The sequence below is a fragment of the Excalfactoria chinensis genome, chromosome 9 (assembly GCF_039878825.1).
Source record: "Excalfactoria chinensis isolate bCotChi1 chromosome 9, bCotChi1.hap2, whole genome shotgun sequence".
Taxonomy (NCBI): domain Eukaryota; kingdom Metazoa; phylum Chordata; class Aves; order Galliformes; family Phasianidae; genus Excalfactoria; species Excalfactoria chinensis.
In genome coordinates, this window is record NC_092833.1 from 11,869,029 (window position 1) to 11,891,588 (window position 22,560).

A 22,560-nucleotide genomic window follows, 5' to 3' on the forward strand; every position below is an offset into this window, starting at 1 on the left:
AGATTTTTCCACTCTCCCGAGCACCCGGCATGGGTCTGTCATTGAAAATGCAAAGCAGCGCAGTGCCAACCTCTACCGCTCGCCCTCCCCTCCACCCGTCCCTCGGGGACCACATGGCTGAAGCTGCTGCTGCTGGGACCCCAAAATGCCATTCACTCCCCATTGGGTGTGAGCCATGGGTGCCCTCCTGCCTAGTGCAGAGAGGTCCTTGGGGGGCTGTTGGGAAGAGGATTGTTTGGGGCTGTCAGTCCAGGTGGGTATTGCATCCCTTGGGTAGGAGAATGACATGGGGAGGTGGATGCTGGGGGTCTCCATCACCTGGGTCATTGCACCCCAACTTTGTTGCCAGGCTCTCCCAAGTGATAGCAGCATGAGGGTTTGCCCTCCCCAGACAGCATGTGGCCCTCAGAGTGAGCACTGCCCCATATACCTATCCCCCATGCCTGTTCCCAGTGGAGGAGAGTGGCAGTGGTCCCAACACCCATTACTTAAACCCCTCCGTCTCCCAAACCCGTTTCCCTCCCCCAGGCCCCTCAGTCCCCCCCCAAGGCCCAGCCCTGGGCCCCATTATCTCACACCCCCCAGACTGAACACAGCCCCGCAGCCCCATCCCTGCGTTCCCCCTCCGCTATTGTTACAGGGTTGCCTCTGCCTCTGTTTGTGAAATTAATTCGGAGGTGGAGAGGGAGAATTATGTAAAGTGTGGTTATTCTGGAGCGGCGGGGGAAGCGCGGCTGATGGCAAAGTGCCTTTTTGTGTGTTTAATATGCATTTTTTTTTTCCAGCGGTGCATTTTCAGGCGGGTAATTTGCTGTCTTTTCAGACCTCGATCAGTATCATTTCTCCCTCAATGACAGCTTTTATTTGCTCTGAAATGAATGCTGCGAAATTTCCAAGAAATAGCCGAGGCCCCATTGCCTGCCCACCCCCGCGGGCACCCCACAGCCATGGCCCCATCCACGCGTGTGCACACCCAATGTGTGTGCTCACATCCACGTGCATGCCAATGCACATGCCTATACCTCAGCCCCCCACCATAGGTGCAGAGATGGCTCCCATTCTGCACTGGGGGGGGGGGAGGTCCTGATTGGGGTCCCTCCACGCATCCCCTCCTCACTTGGCTCAGCCCAGCTATTGGGGTAACTGAGGCACGGATGGGTGCTTTCATCCCAACCATTGCCAAGGAGCAGGTGGGTGTTCCCCACCCCAGTGCCTGGCACTGTCCCCATGGCCCATTCAGCACCTGGGGAGCACTCAGGGTGAGCTGAGGGCTGGTGTTGCCAACAGCAGGGACAGAAGGCGTTGGGACTGGGCACAGCCCTGGGCACCAGGAACATGTGGGGATGCAGAGGGCAGCTGTGGGGGTGCAGAGGGCGTGTGTGTGAGGAGAAAGGAAAGGATGCTGTTTGCGTAGGTGTGCATTGAGTGGGCGTTGTGCGATGCTGGCTTTGCAGCATGCTGCGTGCGTGTGTGCACGTCTCGGTGTGTGCACGTGTGGGACTGCATCAGCCCCCCAGCCACGTCCTGGTGCATGTGCAAGGTGTGCAGGGTCACACGTGGCCGTGCAATGTTGCATGTCCCAACTCCTATGTGCCATGCTGGATATAGGGGGTGCGTGCTCCCAGCATGTGTGCACCGTCCCAGATGTGATGAACAGAGTTATGGTGCTGTGTGGATAAAGCATAAGCCCCCGAACGCTGCACCCTAATACAAAGCCCACTGGGGGTCCCCACCTCCCCGGTGCCAGGACCTGGCACGGCCAAGGTTAACTCTGCCAGAGCCCGGCAGCGTGGCACGGCAAAGCTTTAATTTAATGAAGTGTGAGGCTTTTTTATGGGCTTTTAATTACGTGGTGATAATTAACATTATAGGCTGTCGGGTTCTGCTGGTGCCCGGCTGCCCTGTGCCAGCTCCCAACTGTAAATAAATGCAGTGGGCAGCCAGAGCCGTGCGGTGCCCACACTGAGGGACCAACCTCCCACCTCCAGCAGTAGAGCCAGCCCCAAGTCCTGCTGGGGGGAAGGGGGCACAACCCCCTGAAAGAACTGGGGAGCAACACAGCCCCTCTCTATTTCTCCAGAGCACCACAAGGGTATACAGGTTTTTCCAGCCCTCTGGATGAGCACAGCTGCCTGAAAGCAGCGTGGTGGTGATGGGAGTGGGAGGCAGAGGCTGTGCTGTTAACCACCCCCCACACACAGCCCCTGGCCCCAAGCAGCCTCCACACCCATTTGAGCTAATAAGAAGCAATTCATCAGGCAGCACCCGGGCGTGCTGCCCACCTGCCAGGCACCCAACAGATTTATCGTCATCACCCAGGCAATTTCCTGCCCTCCCCCAGTCAATACAGTAGGGTAAGGGGATGGGAGGGGGAGCAGCATGGGGAGCTGGGGGTCAGGGCAATGCCACTCTGCTACTGCTCCCTGTAGGCACAGGACTATAACACCCCACACAAGCAACCCCTCCCACTGTCATTTCCCCCTCTCTGGGGGCAGCAGGACCCCCACCCCATAGTGTCACACATCCACAAAGGGCTGCCCCCTCCTTCCCCAGCCTCAAGGAACTCAGGGAACTCAGGCACACGGGCTCCCTTCCCCCAACCCCTTCCCATTTAATTTTCCCTAATGAAAGGCACGGAGGATGGCGGGGAGCCGGGGCACCAAGGTCGAGGCTGCCTTTAATCAATCCCCGCTGCTGGCTGGGTGCCCGGAGGAGCCTGCAGAGGAGAGCACAGGGAGGAAGGCTGCAGGCAAAGGGCTCCCAGTAGCAAAACGGGACCCCCCGAGGACCCCAGAAAAAAGGCACAGTGAATGCATTAAGTGCCTGGATCCTGCCCAGGGTAGCTTTAAATGCTGTGCCTCCCCCTCAAAAAAAAACAACCCAAACCCCCTGCTCTTCTCCCAGCACAGCCCCTAGAACAAGGCCTGCAAATGGGAGTCACAGCTGGCACCAGCTCCCCCCAAGCCGTGCCCAGCCCAGAGCTGTAAGGCACTGAGTGCAGGAGGGTAGGGGGCAGGGGGACAATCCTACAGCTGCGTGCTGGTGACAGCGCTCACCCCGTGCACCAGCACAGTAGGGCCAAGGTCGCGGGTGAGCAGCTCCAGCTGCCGCAGGTACAGGGGGTACAGCCCGGTGTCGGCCGGAGGCCGTGGCAAATAGAGGAAGCGGACAGCGGGCGCCGGGCCCTGCTCCAGCACCATCTTGTTGGCGGCACGGACGTACTCATCTGACACTTGGGTGGTGTTGGGTGGGAAGTTCACCGCCTCCTCTTCCTCCTCAGTGGGTGCTGGGCCACCTGGGGGTCCCCGTGGGGCCTGCCAATGCAGGCGGACCACCCCGTCCCACGGCACCAGCTGGATCTGGGCCTGGATGCGCAGGTCCTTGAGGAGCTGGCGCAGCTTGTCCTCCTGCGCGTGGGGCATGGCGCCTGCCTCTACGCAAAGGAAGAGGCGCAGGCGGGCCCGGCGCCAGGCCCGGGCCATGTTGAGCACGCAGGCCATCTGCAGCAGGAAAAGGCTGCACGTGTCGGCGTAGCGGGCGCTGTCAGGCCGCAGCAGGTTGACGGGCCAAACATGGATGGAAGGTGGAGGGCTGGCGGCCCGGCGCAGCTCCCACGCCTTGTCCAGGCTCTCCAGGTGCCGGACCAGCAGGACATTGCGGAGCATCTTCAGGGCGTCAGCCACGATGCCTACGTACTCGCGTGGAGACAGCAGCTTGGGGGCAGCGGCGGCCCGCAGTGGGGGAAAGCCCAGGGGCAGCTCCTCACGGCTGCTGGTGAACGCAGGGTGCTGGGCCAGGCTGTCCTGCGGTGCTGCGTCATCGTAGAAGCCCAGCACCAGCGTGTTGGGGCGCATGCCGCCTGAGGAAAGACCAGCAAGGTCTGAGGTAGAAGGGAAGGATGGGACTCTACCAGCCCCAACAGGTACCCCCAAGTCCCAGCTAGGCTTTGACATTGCTCATCCAGGTACCATCAAGATCCCCCATAGCCCACAGCAGTTACTTCCAACCTCCCTTTGGTATTGCCCATCCAAGTGCCTCCAAACCCTTCAGCATGACCCAGCCTAGACACTTCCAAGACCCAAACTTAACTTTAGCATTGCCAAGTGTGTTAAAAACACGAGGTGTGGACATTGCCAACCCACGCCTTCAAGTCCCAGCTTGGCTTTTGCACTGCACACATACAGGTGCCCCAACATGGCTTTGCAGGGTGTCTCCGCAGCCCTCAGCACTGCCCACTCTGCAGGGACAGCAGGATGGACCCCCATCAATGCCCAGCTCAGTGACACTCACCAAGGCCAGAGGTGAAGAGGAGCTGCCGGACGCCGTGTCGCACTGAGGGCGCAAGGGTGAGGCTGATGAAGGCCTTGACATTCAGCTTGTCCACCAAGCTCAGCCACGAGTCCTGCTGGGGCTGCAGTGGGTCTGAGGGGAGTGTGTCTGGGTGGGAGGACAAGGACAGCAAGAATTATGGGGATCCCTGTGCTGGGGGTCTCCCACAGCTCCCCAGCATGGCACTGAGCACTCCTAGCACCATCTTCCTCCTGAGCAGCCCCATCACCTCAGCACACATGAGTACAGAGAACACGTAAGCAGGTGCTTCCAGTCAGAGATATGAAATTATACACAAATATATAGAAAATACTTAGCCCCATCCCCCTCCCCAATTTCAGGCCATTAGTCGCCATGGCAACGGGGGGGGGAGGGGGAGGGGGAGTGGAGCCCGTGCATCCGCTGGGGGCGGGGATGGCCATGGCAGGGTGAGTGCGTGTGTGAAGGTGCACGTGTGCAAATGAATGTGGGAACACATCTGAAGCATGTGGATGTACAGCAGCAAACATGAGATGAGGATGGACACAGGAACGCACGTGTGCAAGGCTGTGCCAAGCGTGCACCAAATGCCCACGCTTGCTGGGTGTGCATAAGACCAGTGGAGTTGGTGTGGCACATGCCACATTTGCAAGCCTGTGACAACATGCAGAAGCTCCATGTAGATGTGCAAAGATGAAAGTGAGTAGGATACATGTGTGCACACAAATCATGGGACAGAGATAAGTCACCTACATTCCTTACACTATGCCAAGCTGTGGCTATGTCCAAAATGCTGTTATCTCCCTCCCTGGGTCCAATATGGCCAGCTAGGAAGTGCTGAGGGCCACAGCATTACAGAAAGAGACAGAGCTGGGACAGAGCAAATCCTCACCCAAGTCTTGTAGCTCTACATGGCCCAGGACATAAAGGCCACTCTTCTTGAGGTCATTGACAAAATCAATGAGGCGGGCGCTGCCCCGTGGGTTCTGCACCATCAGCAGCATCTGTGGGCGCCAGAACTTGACGTGGTCCTTCCGCACATCCAGCATCAGCAGGTACTTCCGCACCTGGGTGGAGGGAGGGAGGCAGGTAAAGATTCCTTCAACATGCCACCCCACAGGGATGACAGCCCTGAGGACACACAGCTGGGACAGGACTGCCAGCCTCGGGGACATCAGCTCTCCAGCCCACAATGGGTGAGAAGAACAGGACTCGCCTGGTGGAAGATGAGAGCCTGGCTGATATAGCCCCAGGTGCTGCTGGGAGAGAGGTAGTGGAGGGCAAGGAGGAGGATGAGGAGGAAGCCCAGACTTGCCGAGGCCGACACGGGGCTGATGAGGAACATCATGACGCAGCAGCCAGCGATGCCCAGCAGGCACGTGTGCCAGGTGAAGTAGCGAAAGGTGGGTCTGGAGCAGGGAGAAAGGGATATCTAAATTAGCCAGCATAGCTTATGGGCTCCTTGCAGCAGGGTGGTCAGCTGAAATGAAGCTTGACCTGTGGTTTTGAGCCACTCGCTTCATGTCAGCCATGTAGACTAGCTACAGGCAATCCACATCAGGCACAGACAAGTTGGCATTACCTCTGTCCTCATCAGTGACACCATATAGCCCCTGGCACTCAGCCGTGCTCAGCTGGCCCAAGAAAATCCCAATGAGAGGCAACAGGCACGCGCCAGGCTGTCAAAAGGATCGTGAACTAATTACACTGGGGATAACCACAGCCCACATCAGGGCTGAGCATAGAAATGGCAATTTCCATCTCCATCAGTTCCTTTCAAGGCTTGAGGGAAGGATGGCCTGGAAATGGCAACCTGGAAAAGTCAACCCCTCTCTCCCCCTCTGCTTCTCCATGGGACAGGTTTGGCAGCACAGAGGGTAGTAGCACAGGAGAGGGACCTCCTCTACTATAAGGTAAATACTCCATGAATGGAGGGGAGATGGTACCATGCAGGGCACTGGGCAGACCCACACTACCTGCCCCTGGCAAACAGGGATGACCCTAGGCAGTGGGAATGGTCTGGGGGTGTGCAAAGCTGAGAAGCACACAGCAGCACCAACAAATGAATGCAGCACCCACTCATCCCAGCACAGGGAAACAGAGGCGTGAAGGCGAGATGCTGTTATTTTCTCTAATTGTTGTTTTTGCTGAAAGGTAATTAAAATCCTTTTCCGCTGTGCTTGATGGGAGACCTCAATATGGGGGCGGGGAGGTGGGGGGGGGAGCACAGAAGCATGGGATGGGCAAGGAGCCCTTTGCCACCCAGCCCCACAGCCTCCCCCCAGGCACCAGTCCGTGCCTGTCTGTGCCCCACATCCTCCGGCACAGGGAGGGGGAACACAGGCCAAGATGGGGGGAGGAAGGGAGCTGTACACAACCCAGGTCCCCTCAACCGCCCTGCCTTGCTCCCCCCAGCTTGGCAGTGGGCAGCCCCACACCCACTGCCCCAAGCTGGGGCTGCATGTCACACACATCTTCCTGGAAGATCTTTTCCTCCCCCCTTGAGCAGGATCCCCCATCCTCCCCCTTTCCTTGTTAGTTTAATTAGCGCTAATGGAAAGTGGGCTCCATCACTGCTTGGCGAGCTGCCCGGGGGATGCCGGGCGGCACAGCCTATAAATTACCTCTGGAAAGCCTACAGGGAGGGGACCCAATGGTGCTGCATTTATCTGTGCCTGCTAAGTAACATAGTGCCAGGCCATGGGAATTGTCCTCTTCTGCTTCCTGAGGGGCCTCTGCCTCCCTAATGCTCAAGGAGAGGGTGGTCTCCCCTGTGCCCTGTAGGCAGATGGATGGACAGACGAGTGGGTGGACAGCCCATCACAGAGCAGGTAACAAGTACCTGAAGTTGGGGGCCGATGCCCACTCCAATGCCAGGCAGGCCAGGTTGACAGTAGCATAAACCAACAGGAAGAAGGTAGTGACAACCCCTGCAATGGTGTTGAGCTTCCCAGAGAAGAGCACCAGCTGCAGGGAGAGCACACAGGTCACAGCATGTAAACAAATCAGGGAAGTCCCAGAAAGGGGCACAATACATGGGCACAACACCCAGGGACTGTGACAGGAGCATCACCAGCAAACTCACCTGCACCACCAGCCAGGAGAGGATGACTGCCATGATGGGGTTCCCGCTTGCAGATGTCTTCTTGGCAAGCGCCAGCGCCCGGCCTGCAGGCAGAGCAAGCAGGTTGGACAGGCACAAAGCAGGAGGCAACCCAAAGGCCACCAACTAGCTTGGCCATGAGCCCAGCCCACATTCTAAGTGCTGTGTTTGGGGCAAGTGCCAGGGCACAGTGGGGACCTAAGTGCTAGCATCCCTACAGGCAGACTGGGGTTCAGTCATGTCCCCAGCCTGGCAAAACCAGGGTATGCTCTACAGACCCCAAATCATCTGCATTGGCACTGCCAACCCCAGGGTGGAGTGGGTATTGCTGGGTAGAAGAGAAAAGGAGCCTTGACACCCCAAGCCCACACTGACCCACAGAGCATCATCACCCCAACCACGAGGGAAGTTCATTTTGTAGGAACAGCCCTGGCACTATTTGGGTTGTGGTTGATGCACACTCCAGGCACTCACCAAAGAGATCATCCCGTGCCAGAGCATAAAGGATGCGGGATGCCCCGATGAGGTTGCTCATGGCTGCAGAGAGCGTGGCAGCGTAGATGCCCACTGTCACCAGAGGTGGGAAGATACTGATGTCACGCAGAAAGCCGTAATCTTTCTGCAGGAGGGTCCTGGAGAGGGACAAGCACATGGTGACACACACCTTGGCTCATGCCAATACCAATAACCCCAGAAAGGAACGCAGGCTGTACCTGTTGCAGGTGGCACACATGAGGAAAGCCAGCAGGTTGTAGACGAGGTAGGTGAAGAGCACAGCAGAGATCGTGCCCCGTGGAATGGAGTAACTCGGGCGTTTCAGGTCCCCTGCGGGCAGAGCAGCAGTGTCACCATGCTGTAGGTGCAACACTCCCTGCATCATTCAGCTCCATCCCAGCACCACCCTGCTCCTTACCTGACATGTTGGAGCCTGCCATGATGCCAGTGCAGCCATTGAACATCACTGCGAAGACAGTGCTGAAACTCATCATCTGCCCCGTGGTGTAGTCCACTCCGTACCCACCTGAGGGACACAGGGACACAGGCTGTGACAGGCTACTCAGGTTGGTACAGCCCTGCCACATGTCCTCTTCTTAATGTCCCTGTCCCCAAAGGAAGCCCACTATGGGACAACCCACCTCACGTGCCCTCAAGCTCCCCACACCCTCCGTTGAGCCCCTACCGATGCAGAGACAGGCCCCACCCCACTCCAACCCAGCAGGTATATGACCACAATGAGGACCATGGGAAGCCCTCAGTGTCCTCACCGCCCAGGTTTTCTCGCAGAGTGGCAAGTGAGAAGCCCGTGAAGCTGCCGTTCTCAGTCTCCGAGCTGTTGAGGTAGGGCATGCGGATGGGCACACCGAGGGGCCGCGTGGCAAAGAAGCTGACGAGGATGGTGCCCAGCACACCCGCCACGATGAGGAAGATGAGGAAGGTGGCTTTGGCATAGATGGAGGCACCCACCAGGCACACGACGAGGCACAGGGCCAGCAGGATGGTGCCGTAGAGCAGCTCATACCAATAGCTCTGAGGGAGGACACGGATGCCTGAACCCACTTCCTGCCCTGGGCAGAGACACACAGGGATCAGTAGGGCTCAGTGCTGGCACCAGGGGCTAGCCAAGCCAGTCAAGCACAACACTAGGCACAGTGCGGGGGCTGCTTGGGGAAGGGATGCCCCATATCCCCTGCTATGGGGTAACATACCTGGAGGGATCCCAAAGCTGTCCACCACCGCCTCCACCAGCCCCAGCACGTAGAGAGCACTGCCACACACATTGGCCAGGAAAAACATGATCCCAATGCTGCCCCCAAACTCTGGGCCCAGTGCACGACTGATCATGTCTTGGTGGAGTCAAGGGAACGTGTCAGCAACCCAAACCAATGCCCAGCAGACATGGATGCCCCATCACACCCACAGCCCCACTGTGGCACCCAGGTGCCACTGAGCATCCCCCCAGGATTCCTGCACCCAGCAAAGGATACAATAGGCCCCTCCAGCATCCAGTGCTCCATTGGTGGCAATGGCACACACTGACAGCACCGTCATGCCGATGATAAAGTAGGCCACCGCAAACATGGCCAGAGCTTGGTACAAGCCAGCGTGGCCCACCACGAACCCTGCCAAGGTTAACCTACAGTTAACAGGGCATGAACAACCCCATGCAGATGCCCCACCCCCATGCATGCCAGCCCAGCTACTGCCCCCAGCCTCAGGGCATTTTCCTGCCATGCCCATGGAGCCACACACCCAGAGAGCAAACAAGCAGGGAGGGAGGAGACAGCAGGGTGGCCCACTGCAAAGCAGGAAGCAAAAGCAGCCCAGGGAGGGTATCCCTGTCAGCCAGACACCAAGCCCAGCTCCAGCAGCCCCTGGGGGCTCAGTGAGACACTTGGACTCCCCCAAGTCCCTGCCCAGGGCACAGTCAAGCTGCAGGCAGTGAATGGGACTGTGGGCAGGAAGGGGTTGCCCACAGCAGCAGTGGGAGATGCCCTATCTCAGCCACGAGATTGGCCATAGAGATGCCAAGGGGAGGGCGCAAGGAAGTGCTGGGAGCTGCAGGGAGCCTTCAGGGCTGGGTTTTCTCACTCCATTTCTGTGTTAAAAGCTGGGGGTGGAGATAACAAGTGATAAGAGAGCAAAGCGGGTGCAGCCAGGAGGGTCTCCAGATCATGGAGAGACAGAGGTGTGTTTGAGGTGTGCAGGAAAGGGGGAAGGCAGTTGCCTGGGCCCCCCCCCCGAAGTGGGACAGTTCCTCTTCCCGGCAGCTCCCCTCCCAGCAGCCCCACACTTCCCTTATGCCCTCCCCACAGGTAACACCACCTCCATGAGGGTCTGGGCTCAGTGTTGGGCTGGGAGAGCCTTAGAGGGCAAAGCTTGTGGGATGGGAAGGGATGAGGGATGGGGCTGTGCCTCCCATCTCACAGCTTGGGATATCCCATAGCCACAGGAAGGGACTCAGGGCCCCCTCCAGGCCCCACGGCATGCAGCCAACTCCCACACAAGGTTTTCCGCAGGCAGAAAGCAAAAGAGGAAAAGCCTTCCCTGTTCCTGTCTGGGCCTCTGCCTGAGCTGGACCAGGGTATCCCAACACTGGGGTTACCTCCAAAGGGCTGCTGCCTGCCCCCTCCTGGGAGGGAGGCTCAATTCTGAGGCATGACAGAAGGGTGCAGCCCGGGGGATGCCAGAGGGAACAGAGAGGGCACTGGGGTGCAGCACCGAGGGATGCTCAGAGCAGTGGGGTGCTGGTATTGTGGGGTGGGGGGACATAGAACCACTGGGATCTGACTTACAGAAGGGATCTGGGGGGCACGGAGATTCTGTCCCAGGGATAGGGGCCTTCAGACAAGGGTGCTGGGTTCTTGCCCTGAGGGTACGACTGGAGCCCCGGGGCCGCAGACCGAAGGGGTGTGTGGCTGGGGGGCATACAGCACCGGGACCCCAGACTGGGAGAGATCTGGATGGAGGACAGGGACTTCAGCTTGGGGCTGGAGGATGTGGAGGGTGCTGGGAGCCCCTAAACAGGAGGGACTGGGGGAGAGCACTGCGATTCCATGCTGAGATGCTCAAGAGAGGGCACTGGGAAGGCACTGGGAGCTGAGTAGGGAGCACAGGGCGGCACTGGGACCCAGACCAGGGGGAGCAAAGGGTCCGCAGCCAGAGGAGCTCGGGGTGGGCTCTGAGGCTGCCGATAGGGGATGCCCAAGGAGAGCCCGGGACGGGGGAGTCCAGGAGATACTCACCGAGGCGCAGGAAAAGGACGACGCTGAACATGGAGAGCAGCGTGGGCACCACTACGCCCAGGAACGTGGGCAGCTTGCGGGGGGTGGCGGCGGCGGCGGCCCGGCCACGTTCCCGGCCCCGCTCGTTTTCGCCGGAGCCGCCGCACAGGCGGTACGTGAGCAGAGCGCTGCGCTCCGAGCTCGCCATGCTTCCCAACCGAACCCGGCCCGGCCGAACCAGGCCCGCAGCGGCCCCAATCCCTCCCGCACCCCGGCCCGGCCCGCACCGCTCCGCCCGCCGCCCCCGCACCGCCCCCGCGCCCCGCCCGACGCCCCGCCCCCTTGTCTGACCACGCCCCCAGCCCTGACCACGCCCACTACGCCCCGAGTAGACCACGCCCCCTCTCCGAGCCCATTGCGGGGCCACGCCTCCATCCCTCCTCCCTGCTGGGTTGCCCCAGCCCCGAATATGACCCCCCAGCCCCAAATATCCCCCCTAGACACACAGTCACACCGCAGCTGCCCCCCCCGCCCCCAACCCGGACTCCACGCCCTGGGCTGACCCCTCTCCCTCCACCACCTTGTAAGCCCACGAAGGACTCCCCCCCGCCCCCCCTATTGCAGACCCGACATCCAGGTGGGCACCCCAGAGGATATCCCCCGGTGTCCCCCCCCGGCCAGGGCATGTCGCCAGGGTGGCGGCCGGGCTCGGCTGTCCACGCCAATTATCAGACAATTGGGGGCCGCGGGGCACTGTCCCACCCGCTCTGGGGTCCCACTGCCATTGCTGGTGCCAATTAGGTTAATGGGGTTGGCACCGGCACCGGAGCTGGGGGGGGGAGGAGGGGCACATTGGTGCCGTGGGACCGGTGAGCAGCACCTCTGTGGGCTGACCCCATTGCGTGACCTCACATCACCCAGGGGCGAATGGGGACAATACAGGCACGGCCACGCAGGATGGGGTGTGGGGACGCTTCCAGTGGTGGGATGGTACCGTGCCCCCCCCCGGAGCATGTCCCTGCGGTGTCCCCATGCCAGGCAGGCAGAGAGGGGGGCCGAGGTGGGAGCTTTCACGTGGGGCTGTCCCGGTGCCAGCGGTGCCCTTGCACGCCGCCAGTGCCGCTCCTTTGATGTGCCACTGAAGCGGCATTGTCAGAGCCCCGCTGGCACAATTAGGACCGGGGGGCGGGGGGGCGGTAGGGGAGCGCAGCACGGCCGTGGGCACGGGGGCACCCCTGTCCCTAGTGGAGATGGGTTGTAGGCACCCCTAAGTGGGCATGGAGACATGGACACCCGTTCCCCTAATGGGGACCGAGAGAGAGACGTGGGCAGAGACAGAGGTGTGGGTATTGCCAGACCCCAAATGGGCTTGGAGACTCGGGCACCCCAAGTGGGTGATGTGGCCGTGGGAACACGGGCAGGGTGGCAAAGGGGGCACCCCCAAAAGCTTGGAGTCGCAGGCACTGGGGGGAGGGATCTGTCCGGCACTGGGGGCTGTGGGGACACAAAGCCACCCCCTGCCCCATGGGCCCCCCATCTCCTCATCTCGGTGCCCGCCGACCACCTTTGAAGCGCCCGCCACCGCCTCCGCTGCCGCCGCGTTCCCACCCGCCCGCAGACCCACCCTCCCCCCGCTCCCAGCTGCCCCTTCCCCGGGGCCCGGGGCCGAGTTCGGGGGGCACCGTTGGGGAGGAGGGAGGGTGGCGGGGCCGAGATTGGCGTGAAAATGATCAAGGGCCGCGGGCAGCGCCGGAGCGCAGCGCCCGTCTGATGCTGCCCGCCCAGAGGCCCCGTCGAACAAAGGCGGCATTGAGGCCCCGAGCTGCGTCCCCAAGCCCGGACCCCCCCTCTGGGCTGGCATCTTGGCGCGACATTAATGAACTCGCCTGTTTGTGCTCCCCTGGCCCCTCTCTCCTCCCACCACCCGGGGGGCACTGTATATATCTGTGCCTCCTCACCCTCCTCGGGCACTTCAGGGCTCACCCCCCTAAAACCTCTGCCCGGCCGGGATGGAGCAAGGAGGGAAGAGGATGCGGGGTGTTGTCCGCATGGTCTGCCTGTCCTCCCCTGTGATGCTGCTGCTCCTGCAGCTGGCTGGGGGGGCTCCCATGGGCCAGGGGCTGTACCCCATGCCAGCTAGCGTCCTGCAAGGTCAGTGCCAGCGGTGGGCATGGGGCATCATTTGGGCTGGAGCTTTAGGGGGGAGCTGTAGGAGCTGGGATTCATTAATTTTATTGCTGGGGGTGGCACAAAGAGGATGCTCAGCTCCCCATCCCACCCATGCCACCTCCACCTGCCCATGTGCCAACCCCATGGGGAGGTGACATCCCAAGCAATGCCAGCGGGACTGCCAGAGCCTGTGCCCACCTAATGCCCCTCATGGAGATAACGAAGGCACGGGTGGTGGGCTGGGGGCTTTTTGGGGGTGGTCACAGGAGTCTGAGTGAGTCCCCTGCAGCGCTGTCGAGCCGTGGGACGCTGGTGCTGGAGGCAGCACTGAGGAGTGCGCTGCTGGCGCTGGAGCAGGCACTGGCTGAGCAGCAGAAGCAGCGGGGTGCCTGTGGGCTCTGTGCCCCCTGCCTCTTCCCTCCCTGTGCCAACATCACCCAACGCTGCCCACGTGAGTCTCATCCCCCTGCAGCCCTTCCCCATCCTACCCCATCCCCTGCAGATCCTACCCAGACAATATCCTCTGTACTTGCCACCCCTATAGGCTTTACCAAAAACAGTGCCACATCTTCTAGAGATGTGAAACACTGCCCAGAGATCCTACCCAAGCAGACCCCCATCCTCTTGAGATCCTACCCAAACTGAAGCCCTACCCAACAAACTGCCAGACCCTTTCTTCCCACCCCAAATAGCCCCCTGCCCCCCCAGAACATACCCTGAGATCATACCCCACCCAGGAGACCCTACCAAAGCACAAAAGCCCCACCATACCCACTCCCCACCCACCCTGGGATGGCCCAGGCAGAGGTGGGCAGAGGGCAGTGGGGATGTGAGGATGCCCACAGCCTCGCTGTTCCCACAGCCCCTGCCGTGCCCCCTGCCATGCCCCCCAGCTGCCAGGCCCTGCTGGATGCCCAGGATCTGCCCGAGCTGCCCCAACGTCACTGGGCTCTGAGCCAGGCGTGTTCCCCCTACCTGCGCCTGTGCCCCCCCCAGGGCACTCAGCCTGCCTGCACCCTGCTCAGTGCCCAGCGCTGCCAGCACCGCCTCCAGGAGTGCCGTGAGTGGGCACCTCCTGGAAAGGGGAGACACTTCAATTACAAATGAGGCATCAGATTGCCTTGGGGGGGGATATGGGGCAACGAGGGTGGGATGGGATGGAAGAGGGAGGCTGGGGGATGATGGGGTAAGAGGGGAGAGGGGGGTTGGAGGATGGAGCATCGTGCGGTGGAATGAGGAGAAGAACTGGGGATGAAGGAGGAATGCGGGGTGAGATTTGTGGGCTGGAGGCACTGGGATGGGGAAATGGGGGTGGAGGCATCGAGGGGTGATTGGGAACATGGGTGGGATTAGGGGGAGAAGAACTGGGGATGAAGGAGGGATCTGGGGTCTAGATGCGACTTGGGGGATGGAGGTTTTGGGAGGGATGGAGAAATGGGGGCGGGGCATTGGAGATGATGCAGGGGATGAGGTGGGATGAGAAACAGGTGGCACTGGGGGTTCAGGAGGGGGATGGAGCACTGGAAGGATCACAGGGGGACTGAAGTGTAACAGGGAGATATGGGGTGGAATGGGGAGATCGAGGGCACAGACAAACTGAGGTGTAGAGGATCTGGAGTGGGACCGGACACTGGGTGTACAGACTGGGGACACAGAGCCACTGGGGACAATGAGGACATCGGGTGGCACTGAGGGCAGCGGGCACATGGCCCCCACCCACCACACCAACCCATCCCACAGTGCTGGCGAAGGCAGCCCCAGATCCCAGCATGGCAGCAGCGATGCCAGGTGAGCCGGGGACAGCAGCCCCGACTGCCCCCACAGCCCCCAGCCCCACGCTGTGCTGGGGGGCAGAGGTTAGCGTCGGCAGCTGTCGGCCTGCAGGGTGCCCCCGGCCCACCGCCCGCTCGCCTCCGTGAGCACGATGAGGCGTGACAGCGCATCCCACCCCCGCTGCCCCCTCCCTGCACAGCCACACTTCTCACAGCTTTATCCCCTCAGGGCGCTGCGGGATCCGGGCGGACCCCCCCACCAACAGCACAGCCCCACGAGGACGCATCATGGGCGGCAGTGAGGCCCGGCGTGGGGCTTGGCCATGGCTGGTGTCGGTGCGGCTGCACGGGGAGTTGGTGTGCGGTGGGGTGCTGGTGAGCCACGCGTGGGCCCTCACTGCCGCCCACTGCTTCAACGGGTACGGTTGGGGATGGGAGTGTGGGGTGGCACTGCTGTCCCTCCCACCTAAATCGCTGCTCTCCATCCCTGTGCCAGGAACCAGAATGAGTTGGCGTGGACGGTGGTGGTGGGTGACCACGAACTGGGCAAGGTGGACCCCGGGGAGCGGGCAGTGCCCGTGCGGCGCATCGTGCCTCACCCCAAGGTTGGTAGAGGTGGGCACCCCCAGATCACTCCTATGCTCCATACAGCCCCTCACCTACATTCCCTTCACCTCCTTCAGTTCAACCCCAAGACGTTTCATGGGGATCTGGCGCTGTTGGAGCTGGCAGAGCCACTGGCTCCATTGGGCACCGTGAGCCCCGTGTGCCTGCCCAGCGGTACCACCGAGCCCAGCCCAGGAACCCCCTGCCACATCGCAGGGTGGGGGTCCCTGTATGAAGGTAGGTGCCACCCAGCACCCACGGGATGTGTTGCTCGGTGCTGAGCCAACAAGCCAAAGCAGTAAAAAGAAGAGGGTGTGGGCACCCCAAGCATGGGGTACGCCATAACGGGCACCTTGCCTGGCAGAGGGGCCATCAGCCGAGGTGGTGATGGAGGCACAGGTGCCTCTGCTCAGCCAGGAGACGTGCCGGGCAGCCCTGGGCAGAGAGCTGCTCACCAGCACCATGTTCTGTGCCGGGTATCTGTCCGGGGGCATCGATTCCTGCCAGGTAATGCCACCCCACAACATGACACTGTCCTGGGCATGGGATGAGCACACAGCCCTGTCCTGCTTGGGCTGATGTGCGGATGTCCCCTCCAGGGTGACTCGGGTGGTCCGCTGGTGTGCCAGGACCCCTCCTCACAGGACTTTGTCCTCTATGGCATCACCTCATGGGGTGATGGCTGTGGTGAGCGGGGCAAACCGGGTGTTTACACTCGTGTGGCTGCCTTTGCCGACTGGCTCAGCCTTCAGATGGACCGTGAGTACCAGTGGGGGGCACAGGGTGGCACCCCAGGGGGCTCAGCATCTCACAACAGCACTGTGCTGTCGCAGCTGTTCCTGGCAGCCGGGAGCCAAGCTGCTTTGACCTGCTGGCCCTGTCCCAGCTGCCCCCCGAGCAGCAGCCTCTTGAGCGTACCCGTCTCTGCTCCTTCTATGTGGGGTCCTGCCGGGCCTCCCCAAGCAGAGCTGGCTGCACCCACCTTGCTGATGAGACATGTCGTGCCCGGATGAGGCGATGCGGTGAGATGAAGTGATGGCACAGGGCTGGGGGACTGAGCTGGGTTGTCGTGGGGCTGGGGACACAGCTCTCTTGCTGAACCCACAGAGCTGCACTCCTATGCCCAGACCCTGGTGGGTCTCCTGCGCCAGGCTGGGGATTTCATCCGAAACCAGCTCGACTTCTCCTTCCTCACCCGCACCTTGCCCCAGCTCCTGGGCAAGATCTATGGGCACCTCTTTCCTGTCCGCATCCGTAGGGATGCCCCAGGTACCCACGTGGGCTGTGCCTCTCTTTGGGGATGTGCCAACCCTGTGCTGATGGCTGGAACACCAACACCCCTGGGCTGCCTAACACCCTGTCCTTCCTGCCCTCTGCTTGTCTCTGCAGACTCAGTGATGGCCAAGCACCCCGAATCTGAGGGACCCCTGAGACCACCCCACAGGTAAAGGGGGATCTGTGAGCATCATGGGTTGTGGCAGAGGGGGGTTGTCAGTTTTTGAGGAGGTGGGCACTGATATGGCTTCTTGCATTCAACAGCAGGGTCTTGCTCTTCCCAGGTCCCACCAGGGGTGCATGCAAGGTGGCAGTGCCCAGGGGATGGGTGGCACTAGGCACCCACCTGAGCTTGCCCTGCTGTACTTGCAGGCAGCTGCCCACCTTCAGGGAGTTTTTTGGGTCCGTGGGACCGCGGCTGCAGGACTGGGTGCAGGCTCTGAGGGCCACAGCGGGGGGCAGCACCCAGGTACCCACCCCAGACAAGGAGCTGCTCCCTGGGGAGACATGGCTCTTCTTACAGGTACTTGGAGAGAAATGGGCTGAGGGGAGCACTGCTCCTTTCATGGTGCCAGCAGGGACCATACCCCTGCAGCACCCCAAGGGTGCCCCACTGTCTGCACTGTCCTCCTCCCCTTCCCTGCAGCAGGGTGAGGAGATGGTGGAGGAGCTGGTGGGACAGGGCAGAGCCTTCCTCACCCAGCTCCGGGCAGAACTGAACCTTGACACCCCCTTGGAGGCTATGCAGGCACCTGGAGAGCCAACTGGAGAGCTAATCAAGAACCCTGTGCTGAACCGTGAGCCCTGGGAGACCCGGGGTGGGGGTGATGGTGGGGTGTGGGGATGATTGGGTATGGGGCTGGTGGAGCATGTGGGTATCCAGCACCAAGCTCCGTGCCCAGGCACCGCTTACTGAGAGCATCGCCAATTACATTCTCATGCAGGGTCAGTGCCAAGGGAGAAACGAGAGCTGGTGCCCACAGTGCCAGGGCTGGAGGAGGAGGGTGAGGAGGCAGGCACAGGCAGAGGTAAGCACCCTGCAGCACCTGCGCTATGTGATGCTATGGGGATGGTGACAAATCCAGCCCCAGCACTGCACCCCAGCCCTGGGGCTCGCTGCAGATCAGTGCCCCACACACCCCCTGACACCCATCCTCCATCTCTCTCCTATTTCCCCCCAGCTGCAGCTTGCCCTGGCCTCAATGCCTCCGCACTGCGGGTTGGCGTGGTGCAGGAGCTCTACGCCTGGGTGCTGCAGGTGCCAGAGCCAGACCTGGCCATGACCTTCCAGGAGGTGTGAGCAGTGCTATTGCCAGCATGTCACTATTTCCCCAGCTCTAGGGTTGACAGTATTTTCCTCTCCCTATAGATCCTGGTGGACCTGAGCTCCAAAAACACCAAGGGGCTGTACCGGGCACAGGTGCGGGCCACAGTGGGCGGCCGACCCACAGCTTTTGCTGGGCTGGTGGGGCTGGAGAGCGACTCGCTGGCACGCAGCATGCCCGGCCTCGTGGCCTTGGCACTTGAGGCTCTGAAAACCTAGGGATGCTGGCAGGCAATGAGGAAAGACTCCTGTTCCCTATGGGCACCTCTTATTTATTTGTACAGAGAAAGGTTTAATTTTCAATAAAGAAAGGCTCTATTTTCTGGTAGCTGGTGAGGATGAAACAAGTGACGTGCCAAGCAGTGGCAGTAGGTTGGGCATCAGCAGGATGTGACACCCCTGTGATCACCCCCCATCACCTCCCACCCCCAAGAAATGTTCTGCATCTTCAGGTCCTTCCCCTGGCATCAGTGGGGTTGGGTGGGTACCTGCTGTCCACAGCACCCTTCACCCCAGAGTACAGCACCAATATCCACTCCCTGTGCCCTCAGCTGGGGACCCTCACCAAAACTCACACCAGTGACAGACCACACGTGCTGTAGGCATTGATTAGGTGCCAACACCTCTGTATTCCCCAGCAGCATCTGCTGAGCAGTGAAGGGATGGCTCCTGGCAGTGCTCAGGTGACTAGATGGCACTGAGGGCTGGTGAGCCCAGCTGTTCCTGCCTGTCTCCCTTCTCTGGGCGTGGGGGTGCCGGAAGCAGGGGGGCCAGAGTGGGTATCCAGAGCAGCAGCCTTCCCCCCAGCACCTGGCACCATCCATCTCTGCGGCCGGACATCCGCTCGGACAGGCCAAGCAGGGAGGTGGTGAGGAGCTGGCACGGCACGAAGGCACCGCGGGCACCGCAAGGGGGACATGGCAGTGCTGCTGGCCTTGTTTGGGGCACTGGTGCTGTCGGGTGAGCAGATCTGTGGGGTTTGGGTGCTGGGGATTCCTGGGTCATTGCAATGAGGTTGGGGCTGGGGTGGTGGTGTCTATGTCCCAGCTTAGCACACGTGTATCCCTGTTTATCCTACTTCATGTCCATGTGTGCACTTACCTCCATGTCCAGTGCAACGGCTTCTGCACTGGCATCTTGTACTAGTTTGTCCCTCCATGGCCCTGTATCTGTGTTTGTATATCCCTGTGTTCTGTGTCAATGCATGCCCATGTGTCCCCATATGTGTGCCATTCCTGTGCCTATACATATGCTATATATACATATACTATATGCCCGCCTCCCTGCTCTTGCATGGGATCGACATGCTGTGCACCCACACCCTCTGTCTGCCTCTGTCCACCCCCTCTGCCTGACCTTGAGCCCCCCAGGTGGGCTCTGCATTAACCAGGAGGAGCGGCTCATTCATCACCTCTTTGAGGAGAGAGGCTACAACAAGGAGCTGCGCCCCGTTGCCTCTGATGATGAGGCTGTGGATATCTACCTGGCCCTCACTCTCTCCAACCTCATCTCTCTGGTGAGCCCCGCTGGGCAGTGCCTGGGGTCCATTTGTACTCTGTGGGCTGCCTTGGGTTGAAGGTCTTGGTTTGGTCAGTGAATATGGCCATGGCATCTCAGTATCCCCCACACTGTTGCAGAAAGAGGTGGACGAGACACTCACCACCAACGTATGGGTCGAACAAGTGAGTAGGGACAGGAGGGATTGGTGGACTGGGGCCAACACTGACAAACTTCTACCCAGACCCCTCCTTCCCCTTGGTACCATCCTCCCTGCACCATCTCCATGGGCAAGGGGTGTCACTGGCCTGGGCATGGTGGTGACCCAGGGGTGTCTCCTACCAGAGCTGGACTGATTACCGCCTGCAGTGGAACACATCCGAGTTTGGGGGCGTCAGTGTGCTCCGCCTGCTGCCAGACATGCTGTGGCTGCCTGAGATAGTCCTGGAGAACAAGTGAGCAGAGCTTGGTCCCCCTCCCCAATCTCCCTGGGCAAGCATCCTTAGCCAGAGCTGTGCCCAGTGCCCAGGGTTCTCCCTTGCCTTGCCACCACCTCAGTTTCTCTCATGCAGCAATGACGGGCTCTTTGAAGTCGCCTACTACTGCAACGTGCTGGTCTACAACACCGGCTATGTCTACTGGCTGCCCCCCGCCATCTTCCGTAGTGCCTGCCCCATCAATGTCAACTTCTTCCCCTTTGATTGGCAGAACTGCACCCTCAGATTCAGGTGTGGGGTCTGGCATGGTCCCAAGCATTGTGCCAGAGGATGGGGCGGGAGAACAAAGTGGTCGGCACAGACCCTCACCACCTGTATCCTACCACATTTCAGCTCACTGGCATACAATGCACAGGAGATCAGCATGCACCTGAAGGAGGAGAGTGACCCAGAGACTGAAAAGTATTACCGGGTGGAGTGGATCATCATTGACCCTGAAGGCTTCACGGGTAGCGCTGGTGCTCTCTGCTGTGTACTGTGGCAGTGGGACACCCCATAAGGGGCACAGGGTCCCATGCTGTCCCATGTGTCCCAACAGAAAATGGCGAGTGGGAAATCATCCACCGCCCAGCCCGCAAGAACATCCACCCCAGTTACCCCACTGACAGCAGCGAGCACCAGGACATCACCTTCTACCTCATCATCAAGCGCAAGCCACTCTTCTACGTCATCAACATTGTCATACCCTGCGTCCTCATTGCCTTTATGGCCATCCTTGTCTTCTACCTGCCTGCTGACAGTGAGTGGCACCTGCACTGGGCATGGGGACACCCATGCCCCATACCTATCCTAGAACATGTGGATACCCCAATATCCAACATGGCACTAGGATAACCCTGTGCAGGACACCATCCAACCATCCTTGAGCAGGGCATGGGATAACGCAAAAGGGACCCTAGGCTACCCCTAGAGCATAAAGCCCCATATGGAGCGCTGTCAGGTGGGACACTGGGAGGGGACATGGGATGGCTCCGTCTGCTCTCCAGGTGGTGAGAAGATGACTCTGGTGATCTCGGTGCTCCTGGCCCAATCTGTCTTCCTCCTGCTGGTCTCCCAGCGCCTGCCTGCCACCTCCCTTGCCATCCCCCTCATTGGCAAGTGAGTTTGGGGCACATATCACAGTCCCAAGGTGGCTGAGAATGGCTCTGCATGTCCCCAGACCCCTGCAACAATACCAACCCCAGATCTGTGTCACCCACCTCGCCAGGTACCTCCTGTTCATCATGCTGCTGGTGACGGCTGTGGTGGTGATCTGCGTCGTGGTCCTCAACTTCCATTTCCGCACCCCCAGCACTCACATCATGTCTGACTGGGTCAAAGAGGTGAAGGGACGATGGGCACGGGAGGGCAGCCACCGCACATCATGGCACCGTGGTGTCCAATCTGTGCCACCCCAGATGGTTGTGTACCTGGGTTGAGGACAGAAAACAGGGACACAGTGGCATGTCCTGTGCCAGGTGTTCCTGGAGATCCTGCCCCCCTTGCTGCGCATGTCACACCCAGCCGAGAGCCCAGCAGGTGCCCCATGCATCCGGCGCTGCAGCTCGGCCGGGTACATCGCCAAGGCAGAGGAGTACTACAGCGTCAAGTCCCGCAGCGAGCTCATGTTTGAGAAGCAGTCAGAGAGGCACAGGCTGGCCAGCCGTGTCACCCCTGCTCGTGAGCCTCACCCCACCCTGGGGGAAGGGGGGACATGGGATGGGTGGCTGCTATCCTTGGGGGCTCAGGGTCATCCCATCCCCAGGCTTTGCGCCAGCAGCCACGAGCGAGGAGCAGCTCTATGATCACATGAAACCTACCCTGGATGAGGCCAACTTCATTGTTAAGCATATGAGGGAGAAAAACAGCTACAATGAGGTGGGGAGCGTGGGCACAGTGGGGAATGATGGGGCAGAGTGGGATCCCTAGGCTCCCCATGCTCTGCTCCTGGCTCCCTCCCCAGGAGAAGGACAACTGGAACCGCGTGGCGCGCACCCTGGACCGCCTCTGCCTGTTCCTCATCACCCCCATGCTCGTGGTGGGCACTCTCTGGATCTTCCTCATGGGCATCTACAATCACCCACCACCACTGCCCTTCTCTGGAGACCCCTTCGACTACCGGGAGGAGAACAAGCGCTACATATAGGGCAGCTCTGAGGGTGATGGGGGTCCTTTGTGGCAGCCCCTCCACTCCTTCCTGCCTACCTGCTGTGGCTAGGAGAAATAAAGTTGGGTGCTTCACAATATGGGGTGCAGAGGTGGTGGTTAAATGGGACCCAAAACCCCATCCAGACCCACAAGTGTTGCC

The 22,560-nt window shown here is 60.5% G+C and overlaps 3 protein-coding genes across 6 annotated transcripts; 2 read left to right on the top strand and 1 right to left on the bottom strand.

Annotated features, from left to right (window-relative positions):
* Positions 1 to 887: 887 nt before the first annotated feature.
* On the bottom strand, positions 888 to 11,409 carry SLC12A9 (solute carrier family 12 member 9). The gene is made up of 13 exons (XM_072344917.1): positions 11,155 to 11,409; positions 9,397 to 9,531; positions 9,118 to 9,255; positions 8,677 to 8,976; positions 8,325 to 8,432; positions 8,125 to 8,236; positions 7,886 to 8,043; positions 7,394 to 7,476; positions 7,151 to 7,275; positions 5,525 to 5,717; positions 5,201 to 5,375; positions 4,291 to 4,437; positions 888 to 3,859 (listed from the first exon to the last, which is right to left on the bottom strand). Exons 1-13 carry the CDS (start codon positions 11,339 to 11,341, stop codon positions 3,027 to 3,029), a joined length of 2,694 nt encoding a protein of 897 aa, XP_072201018.1. The 5' UTR covers positions 11,342 to 11,409; the 3' UTR covers positions 888 to 3,026.
* Positions 11,410 to 13,098: 1,689 nt separating this feature from the next.
* On the top strand, positions 13,099 to 19,151 carry PRSS56 (serine protease 56). 3 transcript variants are annotated; one of them, XM_072344366.1, is made up of 17 exons: positions 13,099 to 13,284; positions 13,592 to 13,753; positions 14,165 to 14,362; positions 15,043 to 15,090; positions 15,304 to 15,493; positions 15,571 to 15,679; positions 15,758 to 15,917; positions 16,045 to 16,187; positions 16,280 to 16,439; positions 16,514 to 16,702; positions 16,788 to 16,949; positions 17,070 to 17,124; positions 17,328 to 17,478; positions 17,602 to 17,752; positions 17,900 to 17,983; positions 18,137 to 18,249; positions 18,325 to 19,151. In XM_072344366.1, the coding sequence occupies exons 1-17, from the start codon at positions 13,143 to 13,145 to the stop codon at positions 18,496 to 18,498; spliced, it is 2,391 nt and encodes a 796-aa protein (XP_072200467.1). In that variant the 5' UTR covers positions 13,099 to 13,142; the 3' UTR covers positions 18,499 to 19,151. The 3 variants fall into 3 exon arrangements, with proteins under 3 accessions (XP_072200467.1, XP_072200468.1, XP_072200469.1); XM_072344367.1 differs by lacking the exons at positions 14,165 to 14,362; positions 15,043 to 15,090 and having other exon boundaries at positions 13,126 to 13,284; positions 18,325 to 19,149; XM_072344368.1 differs by lacking the exons at positions 13,592 to 13,753; positions 14,165 to 14,362; positions 15,043 to 15,090 and having other exon boundaries at positions 13,126 to 13,284.
* A 32-nt stretch (positions 19,152 to 19,183) lies between these two features.
* On the top strand, positions 19,184 to 22,398 carry CHRND (cholinergic receptor nicotinic delta subunit). Of its 2 annotated transcripts, XM_072344370.1 has the most exons (12): positions 19,184 to 19,239; positions 19,650 to 19,795; positions 19,917 to 19,961; positions 20,122 to 20,231; positions 20,349 to 20,504; positions 20,607 to 20,722; positions 20,812 to 21,012; positions 21,260 to 21,371; positions 21,481 to 21,595; positions 21,731 to 21,932; positions 22,018 to 22,130; positions 22,216 to 22,398. In XM_072344370.1, the coding sequence occupies exons 1-12, from the start codon at positions 19,197 to 19,199 to the stop codon at positions 22,396 to 22,398; spliced, it is 1,542 nt and encodes a 513-aa protein (XP_072200471.1). In that variant the 5' UTR covers positions 19,184 to 19,196. The 2 variants fall into 2 exon arrangements, with proteins under 2 accessions (XP_072200471.1, XP_072200470.1); XM_072344369.1 differs by having other exon boundaries at positions 19,192 to 19,795.
* The last annotated feature ends 162 nt before the right edge of the window (positions 22,399 to 22,560 follow it).